This window comes from Triticum aestivum, chromosome 6A, assembly GCF_018294505.1.
Source record: "Triticum aestivum cultivar Chinese Spring chromosome 6A, IWGSC CS RefSeq v2.1, whole genome shotgun sequence".
NCBI classification, from domain to species: Eukaryota; Viridiplantae; Streptophyta; class Magnoliopsida; order Poales; family Poaceae; genus Triticum; species Triticum aestivum.
The window spans coordinates 597,373,532-597,391,579 of NC_057809.1; the positions used below are offsets into that span (position 1 = coordinate 597,373,532).

Sequence of the window (18,048 nt, forward strand, 5' to 3'; positions counted from 1 at the left end):
CAGATTTGGGCGAGGGTTTTGCACAATGGAAGTGGAACGGACGTTGGAAAGATGGAAAGAGATGAAGCTAATGGCTTCCTTTGGAAGACTAGCCACCAGGCCACACATGTCATCGTCTGCGGGTCTACTGAATTTTACATTAACATTAGCGGAAAATCGTATCAACAAGTTTTAAAAAAAGAGTCAAAACAATAATAAATATCAAGGATAAGAAGACACATACTCTTGAAATTTGGGGAGCAAATAAGAGCATTTTCTAGCTGACGGAAAAAAGGAAATATAAGTAGCATAACTACTTATATTTTCCACTTTTCACATGTTGTGTGCCGTCCAGCACGCTTTTTCGCAATTTTTAAAATTCTATATATGAATTTTCGCCAAGTTACAGATACCTAGTTCACATGAACCCAAGATGAGATTATGATTTCCCGTACAAATACTGACCTCCTGTACTAATAAACAATTTTAAATTCGTAACGTTTTGGAAGTGTGGAAGCTGTGACAAGATTCACTCTATATTGACACTGCATCATTAATACCCTGAAAGACAGAAAGAAAAATGACTCTGAATTGGCACTGCATTCTGTCGCACGCTGTAATGTGGACATAATGTGGACAGGTACACAAGAACTCAAACAGTGAGCTCCCACTGTATTATGTCGCACGCTGTATTGGCTGTGGTCTATGGACACTTGTTTCCAGCAGACAGAGAGTGCCCCTTGCATCCTCGTCTACTGAAACCTGCACGCGCCATTCAATAGTCGATGGGCACTTCAACCTCCACCTTCAGGCCGGGGTGGTCGATGATCCGAAACCACGGCAAAAAAGTGGTTTAGTTTCACTTCCTGTCCAAAAGTACAGAACAAGAACGATATAGCTATGCAACTGTAAATATACTACTAGATTTTAGATGAGTGCTAGCAGCCACACTGGATAACAGTATAACCAAATAAGCTACTCCCTCTGTTCACTTTTATAAGTCATTTCAGACAACTGAAAATAGGCTATTTTGCACATTGTCTGAAATGTCTTTAAGGCCTTATAAAAGTGAACAGAGGGAGTATGTTTTTCTTTTATTCAGACAAAACTGCCACAGTATTACAGCTATGATCTGAAAGGTACGCAAGGTTTAGCTCTGTACCGTCACAAAATCTTCTAATGATAGCGTGGAATCCCGTGTGTACCCGGCTCCTTCCAACACCTTTTGTTAGTACTTGCTGAAAGGCGTCAATTCAAATTGCGTTAAATTTCAGTTCCAATCCAGCAGTACAGAACAAGAGCAACATACAGAGAAGAAATGCTATAGAATTGTAAATGTAGTTTATAGATGACTACTAGTAATAGACACACTGGATAACAGTATAACTACTACATAAGCTATTATTTGTTTTTGTTCATATGAACCTGCCATGGTATTACAGCTCGCATAAGAGTGGTAAGCAAGGTTCAGTTATGTAGCGTCATAAAATCTTCTAATGATAGCGTGCAATCCCATGCGTACCCGGCTTCTTCGAACACCTTTGCTGGTACTTGCTGAAATGCACCAATTCAAATCACGTTACTTTGAGATTGTACTGTTGTACAATCTAATGAAGCAAGAATTAAGAAGGAAATCTCTTCCCTCTTGCCCGGCCATGGGCAAAAAGGCCCCCGGCTGGCCCTCTCGCGCTCTCCTTCTAGCAGCCACATAACAATTTGGTATCAGCTAGCTTCGGTTCGATCATGTCTTCACCGTCGCCCAACCCGTCTCTTCCGCTGCCGGTCACCTCGTTGCCTCTGGCGACCACCACGACCGTCGCCCTGCTCCTGCCCGCGCCGGGATCCTCCGCCGCGCCCGCCCCCGCCGTCCTCACCCCGGAGGAGGTGTCTGGGGCGCTGCGGGACCTAACCCAGGCGGTCCAGGAGATCTGCCTATTCTTGGTCGGGTCCTACGGGCCGCACCCGGCTGCGCCGCCCATCGCCGCCGTCTGCCATGGCAGCCGCTGCACCAGGCGGCCTCCGTCGCGCTCGACGGGCCGCTGCAGCTGCCATCCACCGCCCTACCCTAGCTGCCGTGGCAGCCGCCGCTCCTGGCAGCGGAGGCTGCCGCTGCCCCAGGGCGTCCCCGCCGCGCTCGCTGGGCCGCTGCAGCTGCCATCCACCGCCACCACCGCCCCGCCCTGGCTACAGTGGCAGCCGCCGCTCCTGGCGGCCTCCGCCGCGCCCGGCGCTCCGCTGCAGCAGCCACCGCCGGTCAGCTCCGGCCCCGCATCGACCGCGCCGGCGGGAGTCCCGATCCACCAGATCAAGTTCCCGCCGTCACCATTACCGCGTCCCCAGGGCGTCCCCATCCAGCAGATCAAGTTCCCGCCGTCGCCGTCGCCGTCGCCGCTTCCGGCTTGGATCACTACCCGCCACGTGTCGGCGACGATAAGGCTACAGGCTGCTGCGCGCGGCCTCCTAGCGCGTCGGCGTGCTCGGGAGATGCGTGGTCTGCAGCTGCCGCTCCTCCCAGTTGCCCTTCGCTGCGCAAAGGACCGCGATCTCGTCCGCTGCGTCGGGGATCTTGGGCATGCTGTTTTCCTCACGGGCAGCGACCTCAAAGTCTGCGACATCGGCGGTTGGGGGGGGGGGGGCGCACCCCTCGTCATTCACCATCGCAAGCCCTCCACTCTTCTCTGTGCGGTGCAGACCAACAGCCGTCCGACGGGGAGAAGGCAGGGTGTCACCGACAGGAGAGCACCGCATAGCACCACTGCATTCCGCCGGCCGCCACGAGGGCGCCTCTGCTGGTCGCTCTTGCGACCACTTCCAGGTGGCCATACACACGCACTCCTTTTGTCCAGGTGGTGTCCATGGGATCCAGGTGGCTGTACACGTGCACGTCCGACATGCCGATGATGTCCACTTAAATCGTCCGAGTCCATTTCAAGTTGAGAGTAATAAACCAAGCCGAGATGTAAAAGGCTTGTTTTTAGGTGTTAGGTTTGTGTTGCGTCGAGTCATGGTTGTAAGTTGGTTAGGTTGCAGCTCGAGGACAAGCTGCACGTCCAGGTGGGGTGCAGTGCTAGAGTAAGTAATAGGCCTAATGGGCCTGGGCTGGCGGTATAGCCCGTTAGTCTTAGGGTTAATGAGAGATAAGGGTCGCTTGCTTAGGAGTCAAGTAAACCTATCTATATAAGGGGAGGAGATGTATCAATCTAATGAAGCAAGAATTAGAAGGAAATCCCTTCCATCTTGCCCGGCCGTGGGCAAAAGGCCCCCGGCCGGCCCTCTCACGCCCTCCTTCTAGCAGCGTGTTAGAGTAAGTAATAGGCCTAATGGGCCTAGGCTGGCGGTATAGCCCGTTAGTCTTAGGGTTAATTAGAGATAAGGGTCGTTTGCTTAGGAGTCAAGTAAACCTCTCTATATAAGGGGAGGAGATGTATCAATCTAATGAAGCAAGAATTAAGAAGGAAATCCCTTCCATCTTGACGCGCTAAGTCTTAAGGATGCAACTGATAACGAACACTTGACTAAGAAAGGATGAGTTCCTAAATAATTATATTTTTTTGAACTAATAGTAAGGCTTCCTTTGGTTTGGAGGAATTTCATAGGAACTCTAGAGGATAGGATTCTTATAGGATTTTTTCCTTTAGAGCCCTTTGGTTCATAGGAATGGATTCCTATTCCTACATAGGATTGGTTCATATCCTCCACATTTCATAGGAAAATAAAAATGAGTCTAGACTCAATGGAAAAATTCCTTTGGTGTCAACCAAATGACATCCCATTTCCTATTCCTACTCATAGGATTTGAGATACATGTCATCTCATTTCCTACAAAATTCCTATTCCTACGATAATCCTATCCTATGAACCAAAAGAGGCCTAAAAGGTTGCATTACACCGAATATTGTCTTTGCACAGCATAGGCATATGCTACTTCGAACAGCTGAAGCTATGAAAAAATCTGCAACTTACTGTCAGGATCGCCTTCAGATCTTATGCTCACTTGATGCGTTCATCGTGGCAGGATACTAATTATTTGAAGAGAAAATAAGGAAAATGTCACCTTTTTTGTCGATTTAGTTAGTTATTTGCGAGTTAATGCACTACGCCAAGAAATACAGGATTTGCTTGAAATGAGAACCTCTGTTTGCTGCTCTGACATAGAATGTTGCACTGCGAAGCATGCTATTTTAAACATTTGCAGCTACAGAGAAACCTACAATTGAGTGGCATGGACCGCTTCAGAAAAGTATTTATTCTCACTTGATGTGTTTATGATGGAAGGATGCCAGTTATTTGAAGAAGAAAGGAAACGGACACATATTTGTTGCTCTGACATGGATGACCCTGTTAAGAGTGTTAGGTCCCATAAAACCTGTACCAGGTCAACATATAGTTGTTCCGAAAATCAAAAGATAGAAAAACAACTAAATTCAAACATGATTAAGCATTACACTCAATCCTTTGCTGAATGCTAGCCCTTGTGCTGGCTGAAGGTAGAGAGAAAGGAAACAAAATCAATAAAGTTCAATCTATCAACCATACGGAGCAACCTTTGCATGAAAGAGGAGAAATGGAAAATCAAAACCAGACCCATATCTAGAGTTGCCACTGCAGAATCTCCTAAATATAACTTTGACGGTCAAACTTAGAGCAAGGAAAATCAACAGAGCCGGGTTTTTCTGTTTGGTATATGGCATATGAGACACCAAGTTCTATGGAGAAAGAAAACTATGATGCCTTCAGATGTGGAAGATACTTTCATTCATAGTGATGTTCAGGAAATACATTTTCAGGTCCCACATGACTTAGACACAAACCATGACAATAGTTCTTATGCTAATCCTTCCATATCATAAAGGTTGAAGTGACTAGCATTGCCGTAGACCATGATCATCAACAAGAAGGTATTCACCGACTGAGTTGAATTAAGGAGGTTGGCATATCGCTACAATGAATCAGATTCAGTTAGCTTGCTATTACTACTGGCTGCTACTAAGTGACTGTCAGTTGATTTCAAATCAAGATGGTTATTTCCAGAAATTATGCACTCGATGTCTAGACGACACATCTGACATGTCTGCTAGTTGTGTTGGGTCTCAGGGCTACATGTTTGTGTGAAAATAGTATAAAACCTAATTTAATTTTTCCCATAATTTACAGGGGAGCGCCTCTTGGTAAACATAGGGAATCAGTCAAGCTAAGTAGCATTGTAGCAACAGCATAATCAGAGGACAGTACATAAAAAAGAGATCACTCCATCAATCGGCACATGCAATCAATCAGTTAGTACAAAAAGGGACAAAGCAGCCAAAACTCTGCGTACCTGAGTTGGTGGATAACTAAGGGATGGAGGGGAACTCGTCCTCGGAGGGGAACATCTTGGCGCAGCGGTCCAGCCAATAGAACTACTCGTGCCTGCTCCGAGACTTCACTTCTATTGGGAAAACAGCAACACCACATCAATTAGAATCTTTTTATACGAAAATTCTGGTAATCAAAGAACAGAGTGTTGTGTTTCTGTTGACGCTACCTATCACCAACACAAAACACATGCTCCCCCTTTTTTTAACAAATGAAGCACTTGTCCTGCTTTCAATATAAGATATGAAATGGCTTTGCTGCTCCCTCAAGATCGACTTATAATTTCACAGGCAACCTGGATCGCATTCAAAACAAGAAAAGAAAATGTTGGATGTTCTAATTTTCTGAACTGATAGCATCCCATGACCCCCATGCAAATTTCTTGTAATGCAACTGGCCTTAACCAACATGATACCTCTGACAGAATCAAATTGCTGTCCTTAACAGATACCAACAACGACAATCCTAGAGGCAAACTGGTTTTCATGATTTGACAGAATTTCCATGATACCCCTGTTCCCACTTCCCACATCACCAAAACCTCAAAAAGGTATGTGTATTAATTGTTATAGCTGCAGAACTCCTTGGTAATAAATTCCTTTCCAACTAGTGTGGGTGTCAACCCTGTTTTTTGACGCACAAGGAGAGTGCAAAATGGAGTAAATAACAGGGCCAGTGTAGATGCATGATCAAGCTATCTGATAACAAAATACCATTTGATTAACAAGCAGAGTAGATAAAAGAATGTGTTGACATCTTGAGAAATGTAGATGAAATCATGTACTAGCACAGTAGGTGATAATAAGAACATAATTATATTTTCTCGATAAGGTTCAGAAACCATGGAACCACAAGCGCAATATCAGATAACAAAGACCTGAAACCACAAGCTACCATTGCCTAAAAACCTTAGCATTTTATCACCTCCGATTCCAACGCACTTCCTGGTTAATAGGCACAGTTACAGATGCAATGAACTGATAAAACAGGGGCGAAATGAGGCTAATTTTTGCATCTCGGTTCACCATTGCTACAACACTCAGAGGCACATCCATCACTCAGCTAATGTGTAGGGGACATAGCCATGAGCTCGACCATAAGAGAAGGGCAGCTCGCGATCAGATGCTGGAAGCCGTCGGTGGCCACGACAGCCCTCAGATTTGGTGGAGCGGTGAGAAAATCGAAGCAGGCCTTCTTCAGCCCCTCACAGCGGTGCTGCTCGGCCAGCGTCAGGATGGCTGCTGCCGTGCCGATGTCGATGTACTCGCACAGCTTCTGCTCGCAGATCAGCTTTAGCCGCCCCATGCCATACCTGTCCGCAGCAACGAGCAGATGCTGGCATACGACTCCGTCTTCCTTGAACGTCTCCGGCAACAAGCCGGCGTATGTGAAACGGAGCAACGCCTTGAACACCTCCGCGTCCATGTCTTCCACGCAGACGACGACGCCGTGGGCGGCATTACCCTCCTTCATGGGTCCAAAGAGTTGGGCGGCGAACACCGGAGAGCAGGCCGCGAGCACGCACCGGTGTGCCGCGACGGTCTCGCCGCCGACCTCAAACACCACGTCGGCGCCCATCCCGGTGTCGAGGAGCCTGCCCAGGTTCTCACGCAGGTCACATGGGGGCACAGAGACCAAGGCCGCCATGCCGCCGGCGGCGCGGTAACCATGGACGACAACGATATCGCACCGGACGGTGAACGAATCGTTGGTGAGATACTTTGAGCTCTCCAGCTCCACCCTCCTGACGAACTTGGAGTACTCCCAGCCCTTGCGGGGAGCGAATTCGTCGACCGGTGCCGACGCCATCGACGCGGCCTGCTCCGCCTCCTCCTCCTTGGTAACGAGGCAGATGTCGTACTGGGCCTTCACCGGCGCCGGGCCATCTTCCTCTAGTATCAGGGACAGGGACACGTAGTCCGCGACCTCCGGGCGCACGCCGCCGGGGTAGTAGTCGATCCGCCAGCGGTGGCCGCCGATGATGAAAGGGTGAGACTTGACGCGCTCTCCGGTGGGCATGTCCTTGGTGCGGGAGTAGCCGTGGATGGTGAGCAGGTGGTGCCCGCTGGTCGTGTCAGCCACGATGGCGGACCTCGACGGCACCCCGCCGGCGACGGAGGACGCCATGGCCGGGCTGCTCCGCGGGATTGGGAGCTCGCAGCTCTCGTAGATGAAACGGGGGCGTTGGTCGCTTTAGATTTGGGCGAGGGTTTTCTTTCTTGCGGTGTGAAAGGGGAAAGGCGGACGGACGGAGGAAGGAGATGGAGCTGATGGCTTCCTCTGGAAGACTCGCCGCCGGGGCCCACATGGCATCGTCTGCAGGTCTTCTAAGGGTAAATCTCAAACGACACCCTCAATTTTCTCCTTTAAATGCAAATACACCATTGCATTTGGCATACAAATAGTACTTCCTCCGTAAACTAATATAAGAGTGTTTAGATTACTACTTTAGTGATCTAAACACTCTTATATTAGTTTACGGAGTAGTGATCTAAACACTCTTATATTAGTTTACGGAGGAAGTATAATATAATTATTCTAAACTTATGAATAAATCATCATAGTTTTTTTTTGTTTTTTTTGAAGGATAAATCATCATAGTTCTAGCCATGGAAGACACCTCCTTCTCGGACACATTAGAGCCGGCATTGTCGGTGTTGGCTGAAGCGGCGATTTCCTCTTTGGCATAGGAGCGGGTGTCACCGTTGCTCATAACGACCTTCTTCTGCTAGGCGGCCTGATTGAGGGCGTCACGGGCTTTGCAACTCGTGGTGCGTGCGAGGAGGCAAGCGCCTCCTCCTTCATTGCCCAAAACTAGACCTTAACTAGCTAGGAATTGTAAAAAAATATTAAGTGACCCACGTACGCCCGCTTGGAGGAGGAGCGATGAGCGTGAGACCCTTCTTGGCATGTGCGGCGCGTGCTTCCTCTCCCTTGGCGACGGCGGCAGCATGAACACAATCTACGCATCGGAGAGGGGGCGCGCGAGGCTTGTACGACCTTGTAAGGTGGAGGGACTGCGGCTAAGGAGGGGTCACCAACTCACCATGGCTTGTGCAGGGTGAGGTGCAGGCGGTGAGAGGAGGTTTGCGACAACTTAAAAAGTAGAGATAAGGGGAAGAGGAAGCACTGACAAGTGGAGGCGACGGGCGAAAAACCAAGATGTCTGTCGGTCAAAATTAATCGGTCCGAGCTATCAGAGTTTGACGTAGAGTACGCCCAGACTCTCCTACTTCGCCCATCGATTTGGGGTCAATCGTGGACGTCCCACCCAAAATAAGGGTCCAGTCTCAAACCGCCCGATTCAAACATTTGAGGGCAAAGTAGTGGGCTGAAATGAATTCTGAACAAATGCATATGAAAAAGCTTCAGATTTTTTTTAAATCATACAATTTGAGGATATGAAGACGCATACACGTGACCATTTTTTAGCCAGGAAAAGAAGTAGCATAACTTGCTCTGCAGAAGTTGTATTTTAAGTTCTAAATTTTCACATGTTGTGTGTAGTCATTCATGATTTTTTCTCACAAAAATTCAGATTCTACATACGAATTTTGGCCGAAGCTACAAGTATTTGGTTCATATGAACCCAAGGCGGTTGGTTTTCCATATAAATTCTGGCCTCACGTGGTGAAGGACCAGACCATGGTAAAGCCCGCATCAGTGATCCCATAAACAAGTCCCAAGTCTGTTTTCAAAGTCTGGAAACTGCAACAAGATTCACTCTACATTGACACTGCATGCAATAATTAATTCCCTCAAACCAGAAAGAAAAATGGACTAAACTGACGCTGAATTGCACTATTAACAAAGCTACTAAGACTTGGCATGTGTGTAGACAGGCACACAAGAGCTCAAACGCTGAGCTCCCACTCTATTACGTCGCACGCTCTATTGGCTACGGACACTTGTTTTCAGCAGACAGGGAGAGTTTCTTGCGTCCTCATCAGCTGAAATCTGCATTCGCCGTTCACTTAGTCGATGGGCACTTCCACCTCCATCTTCGGGCCGGGGTGGTCGATGATCTGAAACCATGTCACAGAAGAAATTCAGTTTCACTTTAGGTCCAGCAGTACGGAACAAGAGCAATATAGAGTGAAGAAATGCTATAGAACTGTAAAATCAGTTCATAACATGAGTACTAGTAGTAGCCACACTGGATAATGGTAAAACTGCACATGATATGCTTTCCGTATTCAGATGAATATGCCACAGCATGATAAGAATGGAAAGCAAGGTTTAGCTGCGTACCGTCACGAAATCTTCTAATGCTAGCGTGGAATCCTGTGTGTACCCGGCTTCTTCCAACACCTTTGTTAGTACTTGCTGAAACACGTCAATTCAGATAGTGTCAGTACTTCTAGATGAGATTATAGATAGTGCTGTAAATAAGCTTGAAAAGATTATGCATCCAGTTCAAAACGATAACAAAACTATTCACTGCAAACGGTCAGAGAGGGCACTAATGTCTTGTGGACGTGCAAAAATCATGAAATCTGGACACTGAGCTCTTAGATACACAAGGATTGGTTACACACAAGTCTATATTTTGTAGCTAATGCTCCTCTGTTCGCAAATATAAGACGTTCCTCTGTTCGCAAATATAAGACGTTTTAGAGACTTGTGTAGTAAATATCAACATAGGAATTTGCAGTGCGAAGCATGCTACTCTGAACATTTACTGCAATGAAGAAACCTACAATTTAGTTTCAGGGTTCCCTTCACTTTGGAAACAAGGTATGCACACTTGATGTGTTTATTATGGCAGGGTACTAATTATTTGAAAAGGAAACAAGGAAAGAGCCACATTTGTTCTTGTTGATTTAGTAAGTGTACTTGCAAGTGAATGTACTATGCAATGAAATACAGGATTGAATCAAATGAGAACCTCTCTTTGCTTTTCTGACATGGATGAGCCAGTTAGGTCCTGTAAAACCTCTACCAGGTCCTTGAAGGATACTTTCCCCTTGCCATCAATGTCATACACCTTAAATATCACTGTTCAATGAAACACAAACCAAATCAACACCGGACCAGCAAATTAGTCATCATAAGGATCAGAGAGACCCAAATCAACATACACTCTTTTCAAGATAGACAGCAAAAGGGGGAAAAGAAACATGATGAGCATTACACTCAATCTTTTGCTGAAGGCTGGCCCTTGCGCTGAAGGTAGAGAGAAAAGAAACAAATTCCTTGAAGTTCAATCCATCAACCATACGTAGCAACCTCTGCAAACAGAAGACGTGGAAGCTCAAAATCAGTCTCACGTCTATAGTTGACACTGCTGAATCCCCGAAATATAGCTAAAACAGTCAAACTGAGTAAAGAAAGTGAACAGACTACGTTATTTGCAAGGAGGGTTGTGTTTTGCTGGAGTAACTACACTATATATACAAATCAGATACACTGAATTTTACTGGGGAAGAAAAACAAACTACAAATCTTCAGTAGAAATGATTTATACGGGATTTTCATAGTCTATGATAAGTGTTACGTATTTGGCAAAAGCATTATACCAGTCTTTGAACTTTGATAAGCCTTTGTTTAGTGAAAAACATGATTCCATTGGTATCCAAAATCGAAGATAGCCAGAGCTTTTTCCAAGCAGACGTGGAAGATGGTTCGCTTCATAGAGATATTCAGGTTTCACATGTGTTAAACAGTGGTAAAACTCGCTATGCCGATCGATTGCGTACAGGTTCTGCGAGGCAGTTGGCATAACATTTTCAGATGCACCTAGTTCCTTGATTGAGTGGGGACAGAGCTGTATACAATACTACTAGGAAAATAGCAGTACAGGCAAGTGCTGTGTGTAAAATCCAAGGACAGCGCATAAAAACAAGAAGGGTCTGCTTCGTGGGCACGCGCTAGTACTCTACAGTCAGTCAGTCAGCCATCTGGAGGTGGCACGACAGTGACAAAGCGAGCAGGGGAACAAAATTCGGCGTCTCGGCGACGGGGGGAGGACGGGGGAGGGACGGACCTTGGAGAGCGGGTTGGTGGAGAACTCCGGGATGGAGAGGAACTCGTCCTCGGAGACGAAGCCCTTGGCGCTGCGGTCGAGCTGGCAGAAGCGCTCGTACAGCGACACGATCTCCTGCTGCGAGACTTGGATTCGATTCGTTCGATTTTGGGGGGAAGAAAAACACTCAGACGCGTCAGGAATCGACCAATTCACCACCAAATCGAAGCGAAAATTGACGGAGCAGGAGGAAATTGATGGGGGAATCGCGGGCGCTCACATAGGTAGCTGCAGTGCTCCTGCACCTCCTCGATGTCGTACTGCGTGAGCATCGACGACGCGTTCCCCATCGCCGCCGTCCCCGGCTCCTCCGACGACTCGCCCTCCCCTCTCCCTCGCCGCGTCAGTCGAGGCCGAGTGGGGGTGAGGAAGGGGACTGCTTCTCTAGGAATTTGAGCAGGGGATCGGCCCGGCCTGGTTGGAGTGGTTGATTTGGAAGGAGACGTGCGGAGGAGGGAGTATATATCGGCCGCATATGTGTCCGTCACCTATACCGATCGATCTTCTTGATGAGTCTCCGAGGGGGATGGGATCGGTGGTGCCGCTGCCGGTGATCTCGTCAAGATCGCCGCAACGCCGCCCGATGGCGACCCGGGACCGGGACCGCCGCCCATTTACGAGCTCCGGTGCCGAGCGGACTTTTTTCCCCACGCCACGCCCCACTCGGCGCATCTCCACCTTTGGCATCCATCCGCGAACAGAGACCAGTCCATGAACATACCCAAGCATCTATTCCAGCCAAAGTTTTCGCCCTCTTGTCTATGCACCTTGCTGCCTGCGTGTGTGCTCGCGCAGCCTGCTGTTGCGCCATCTGCATGCGCAGGAGCAGTAGTATGCTGCTGCTGTGTGGTGGGTATGTACAGTTAGTCCGTGTGTGTGCTAGCTAGGTGAGGGTCACTGCTCTCTCTATAACTTCTTAAAAAGAAACCTTCCACTCTCCATCATGCATATCTCCGCAAGCAGGGAGACGCTTCCAAGATCAATAGAAAAGGTCCTTGGATGAATAGGTTTTGCTTTTGGTGACATGTGATGTGATTTGTTCTAGCACTTAATGTATTAGCACGCGTATAATACTGGTTTTGACTTATGAAGTGTACCCTACATTACGTGTCTATGATGTGTGTTTGGGGCTGCTTCTTTCTAGGCAGCTCAATAGGAATAGGGTGTGTTTTTTCACCATCAGCTAGGGATCCACTACTTTATCCTAAACTGCTATTAAATTCACAATAGGGAGCATTTCAATAACAAAAGAAATCTCGCAATGGTTTATAATATCATGCATATATATATGATGTACAAACAGTTCTTTTTTAGCTCTATTGCGTACCAAAAATTGAATTGACAATGTCTAAACAAATATGAAGTATAAAATTATCATAAAAGGGAATTGGTTTATTTTTCAAAACTAATGAAGTTGGATCTACTTAATGCACGTGTTCACCCACCAGTTAACTTCACTTTTTAGGGTAATTGCATTTTAAATCTCCACAAGAGGACGAAAACACTACTCTTTTGGAGATCATCTAAATAAGATGGACAGGCTCCACACCTCCCGTGCCATTTTATGTGTTTTAGATTTTACTTCACAGAGCATTCATCAGTTTTGTGTTCTAAATTTTACTACAGAGAGTGTCTTTGGACTGAGGCCACTTTGGAGAGGTAACTTTAGCACAATTGATGGTTGCTTTTCCTCCCCTGTTGACATGTATCTCCTTCCTCTAGATGTGAATATATCAATAAAACAAGGAATTTTTAATATTACTGTCTGACGGAGTTCACAAATTATTCAACCTTTTTGCAGCTATATGGAGATCTGGCCGGGCGGTCTTCTGTCCTACCTCTGAATCAACGATATATTGTGGCTGTATATGAAGTGTGAATATTCAGATATGTATGCTGCCTCCTAACTTCTCTTTACAGATTTATTATCTATGAAATGAATGCAATAAATCCGTTGATTCATAAATTAATTGGCCGGAGATCGGTAGACAGTCAAGTGGATTGATACCTGGAGTTTAGAGCTCAAAATCCTTCTAACTTTCTATTTGGCTGTATTTTCTTGACAGCTTTGAGAGAAGAAGAAGAAGTACTGTTGGTAATTCCTGACATGTATAATACCCATTCAACCGGTGTATATCGTCTGTTATGTTTAATCTGTTCCCAAAATAATTTGTAAAGTGGCTTTAACAATTATACACCTTCTCTGTGTATTAGTACTCCATTTTTGGGCAGTTGGAAGAAGTCAGTTTATACATGGGAAAATGACTTTATTTACTTGCACTGTTGCTTTTATCATTTAACAAAGATGTTTGTGAAATAGTTTGTTAGGCATCACAGTGAAGCTTGGCCAAGGGACTTATGTCGAGGCCTACAAGGCTCGAAGCACTGCAAGTGAAGTGGCGCTCTTTGATGTATATTCATTTGTCAACTAATACCTGGTCATACGCTCTTTGATGTATATTCATTTGTCAACTAATACCTGGTCATACTAGAGAAGCGCGTACACACAAGGGCCCTAACAGGTTCTAAATATGTACTTGGATGACCTTTAAATACATGGATGATTATTTCGCATAAATAAAGCCATATCGTCATTTTAACACAAGAAGCAATCAGTGTCCCATAACACAAATAGCCACTGCTTTTTCTGAGTAGCAAATTAATTACTACTTATGGGGCCATCAAGAAGAGCTCTATGCACAAAGGAATCATTACCTGAGCGAGGCATACAATTCAAGCGGCCTTTCACGGATTCACCTTAACTGATAGCATGTAACCATAAGATTTTATTTCTTGAAATATAAGGCCGCACCACCCTGCACAAAGGAAACCAGAGTTTTACAGCAGGTAAGTGGCCACTGTGAAAAATTGAAGATAAATCACAACCTGCTCATTCAACAGGTAAAACCGAATTTGAGGTGAAGTCACTAAACTGAGCATTTGTTTTCCCATTGGACATGTCGGAATTCACAAACATCCAAAAGGAGAAGATAATGTATCGGCCAAATTATCAAAATTAGAAATTCTCTGTCAGGCACAACAAATGCACCAATCCATCAACCTAGACAACAATATTAATAAAAAGTTATATTTTTTCAGCGAACAATCCCGAATTTGACCACTATTCTTACTAAGAAACAAGTCAAGTATTCAAGTACATGTTTCTACTTCCTTACCATCAATCCAGGAACTCATTACTCTACAGAGAAGCTCAATTCAGGCAGAACAAACACACGACAACCAGAAATAGCAAGCGAAGCAAAGGAACCGAACCTGGGGCACCCAAGGAGGAATTCACCATCTCTGCCGCACGGACCAAACGATACCCGACCAGAATTGAGGAGCAGGAGGACGATATGCTGACCCCATGCGCAGCTCCACGGATCTTGCCCCTCTCCGTCCCCAGGGCGACGGGCTGTGACGGCGAGCACGAGGCCATGGAGGGGATCAATCAACACTTCGCGACGGTGCGTGTGTGGTTCGCAGGTCGACCGTGGGCGGTGGGTGTCAGAAAAGCTCACGTGTGGTTGCGGCAGTGCGCGGCCAGGCAAAGCTCGCGGGGCGACGGTGGCTGCTGCGTGTGTGCGCGTAGTTGCCGTGAGCGGCGACCTGCGGTGTGGCTGCTGCATGCGGTAGCCGGGCGTGGGGCGGCGACACACGGCGGTGCTCGGCCCAACGCTGTCTGAATGGAGTTATTCGTGTGCCGCACAGAAGCAGAGAGAGCAGGACTGGAAAACCTTATCTCTTAGGTCATTTTACATTTTAGCACTTATACTTTCCCTTATTTGTGTTCTATAGCTTACATGTTAGTTTTCACTTTTCAGGCACACTTCTAAATCAAATCATTCCTTTTATGCATTTTTTAATCATATGGACCCGTACAACTTTTTTTGGCATTCCTCTTTGACATATTTTTCTTTCATTCTCGATAGCAATCAACATGGCATTATTTGATCTATTATTTTAATAAATGAAACTTCCCATATGAAAACTTACATGAAACATGCCTAGGAACATCATTATGTAACATCACAAAAGAGTAAAATATACGGGAGGGCAATGAGGGAAAAATTGTGCTTGAATGAAAATTTTTACTTCTACTTTTAACTCGCAGTCGATTGATCAGTTCTGAATCAAATGCATATCATAGTGATGCCTCTTTTATTTGTTCAAAATCGTTGTTGCATGCAGTGTCGCTAAGCACTTGTAGGCCGCATGGAACAATTTGCAAATGCTTTGCCTCATTTCATTGGAGGTACCAATCCGGCGGAAGACTCCACAAGAATGATATAAGCTATGAATGAATGTAATGTGTCTGGTCTTGTTTGAAAAAAAAAGAGGACAATGTATAATTTTCATCTGGCAAGATGAAGCACTCATGCTGATAATAAATGTATCATTTGCAAATTGTTTCTGTGCATGTCTTGCTTTTTTTTACTACAAACTCATGCTCATAGAAGTCTTATTTTTTATCGCATGAAATAAGATAATGTATATATACACATAGTACTGTCTATCGTGTCCACTGACAATAAAGAGATCTTCTCCGGAATGTGGTACCGTCTCTTTTCCATCTTAAATGTATGCCGTGTGTAAAATAGTTATGAATGCAAGCTTTTTCTCTTTAATCACCACTTGATGAAAATAGCATGCATACAGAATATTTCAGTACATACAATACCTACGTCTCAACGGGCGCGGCGTGCCGCCGCGCGGGCTTCGCTAGTACATTTCAATTGTTGTTTGTTAGAACTAAACGACGAAATTCGTGCAACTACGGCTGATTTCATATAAACTGAACGAAATTTTTAAACTAAAAGAAATATACCGGACTAAGGTAAAACTAGTCTACGGCTGGCACCGGCAGATATCCAATCGCACTACACAGATGCCCTTGACTAGTCTACAACCGTCCACGGTAGATCTCTATTGTCTTCCCCATGTCCAGCAGCCCGCTCGTCGGATAGCCGTGAGCCCCGGAAGGGTTCGTGTGAGAGCACGTTGTTTTTCGACATCCTTCAAATGTCGCCAAGTTTTTTTTTACATGGCCTTATCGGACCAATTCAAGGCACCCTGAAAAGTTGGTTTAGTTTTCAACTTATGTCTTATCGGTCAGAAAAGGCCGGTAAATGGCGGGACGTCTCACAACTTGCATACGGTGTTGAAAAACGTTTAAACTTGACATGGATGCCTACCATGGGTATGCCCACTTGGTGGTAAAAGATTATGGTCATTTCAAGGATGTACAAAAACAGATCATGTCGAAGGAGAGGGAGGAGGGGTCGGGTATTACCAGAAGCTTTGAATGGGAGCACGTTGTTTCTTAACATTCTTGAAATGACCCCATTTTTTCATCGCCTTATATGACCAATTCAAAGCACCATGCCAAGTTTTTGGGTGTTCGACAAGTTTTGGATTTTCTAGAGTATTTCTCGGTTAAAAAAGGCCGATAAATGGACAGATATGTCGCAACTTGCATAAAAATGTTAATAGTGAAGGAAATATGCCCTAGAGGCAATAATAAAGTTATTATTTATTTCCTTATATCATGATAAAAGTTTATTCATGCTAGAATTGTATTAACCGAAAACATAATACATGTGTGAATACATAGACAAACAGAGTGTCACTAGTATGCCTCTACTTGACTAGCTCGTTAATCAAAGATGGTAATGTTTCCTAACCATGGACAAAGAGTTGTTATTTGATTAACGGGATCACATCATTGATTGAATGATCTGATTGACATGACCCATTCCATTAGCTTAGCACCCGATCGTTTAGTATGTTACTATTGCTTTCTTCATGACTTATACATGTTCCTATGACTATGAGATTATGTAACTCCCGTGTGCCGGAGGAACACTTTGTGTGCTACCAAACGTCACAACGTAACTGGGTGATTATAAAGGTGCTCTACAGGTGTCTCCAAAGGTACATGTTGGGTTGACGTATTTCGAGATTAGGATTTGTCACTCCGATCGTCGGAGAGGTATCTCTGGGCCCTCTCGGTAATGCACATCACTTAAGCCTTGCAAGCATTGCAACTAATGAGTTAGTTGCGGGATGATGTATTACGGAACGAGTAAAGAGACTTGCCGGTAACGAGATTGAACTAGGTATTGGATACCGACGATCGAATCTCGGGCAAGTAACATACCGATGATAAAGGGAACAACGTATGTTGTTATGCGGTCTGACCGATAAAGATCTTCGTAGAACATGTAGGAGCCAATATGGGCATCCAGGTCCCGCTATTGGTTATTGACCGGAGACGTGTCTCGGTCATGTCTACATCGTTCTCGAACCCGTAGGGTCCGCACGCTTAAGGTTTCGATGATAGTTATATTATGAGTTTATACGTTTTGATGTACCGAAGGTTGTTCGGAGTCCCGGATGTGATCACGGACATGACGAGGAGTCTCGAAATGGTCGAGACATAAAGATTGATATATTGGAAGCCTATGTTTGGATATCGGAAGTGTTTCGGGTGAAATCGGGATTTTACCAGAGTACCAGGAGGTTACCGGAACCCCCCGGGAGATATATGGGCCTTAGTGGAAAAGAGAATAGGAAGCCAGAGATGGTCCGCACGCCCCTCCCCTCCCTTGGTCCGAATAGGACAAGGAGAGGGGGCCGGCCCCCCTTCCTCTTCCCCCCCCCCCTCCGTGAATCCTATTCCAACTAGG

General features: G+C 45.7%; 2 protein-coding genes across 3 annotated transcripts; both read right to left on the reverse strand.

The window, feature by feature from the left end:
- Positions 1 to 6,130: 6,130 nt before the first annotated feature.
- Positions 6,131 to 7,614, reverse strand: LOC123128829 (BTB/POZ and MATH domain-containing protein 1). Its single transcript, XM_044548927.1, has one exon. The coding sequence runs from the start codon at positions 7,459 to 7,461 to the stop codon at positions 6,397 to 6,399; it is 1,065 nt and encodes a 354-aa protein (XP_044404862.1). The 5' UTR covers positions 7,462 to 7,614; the 3' UTR covers positions 6,131 to 6,396.
- Positions 7,615 to 8,998: 1,384 nt separating this feature from the next.
- On the reverse strand, positions 8,999 to 15,064 carry LOC123128830 (calcineurin subunit B). 2 transcript variants are annotated; one of them, XM_044548929.1, is made up of 9 exons: positions 14,881 to 15,064; positions 14,633 to 14,774; positions 14,075 to 14,175; positions 11,580 to 12,198; positions 11,321 to 11,445; positions 10,469 to 10,565; positions 10,223 to 10,332; positions 9,586 to 9,660; positions 8,999 to 9,359 (listed from the first exon to the last, which is right to left on the reverse strand). In XM_044548929.1, exons 4-9 carry the CDS (start codon positions 11,647 to 11,649, stop codon positions 9,309 to 9,311), a joined length of 528 nt encoding a protein of 175 aa, XP_044404864.1. In that variant the 5' UTR covers positions 11,650 to 12,198; positions 14,075 to 14,175; positions 14,633 to 14,774; positions 14,881 to 15,064; the 3' UTR covers positions 8,999 to 9,308. The 2 variants fall into 2 exon arrangements, with proteins under 2 accessions (XP_044404864.1, XP_044404863.1); XM_044548928.1 differs by having other exon boundaries at positions 14,633 to 15,064.
- Positions 15,065 to 18,048: the final 2,984 nt, after the last annotated feature.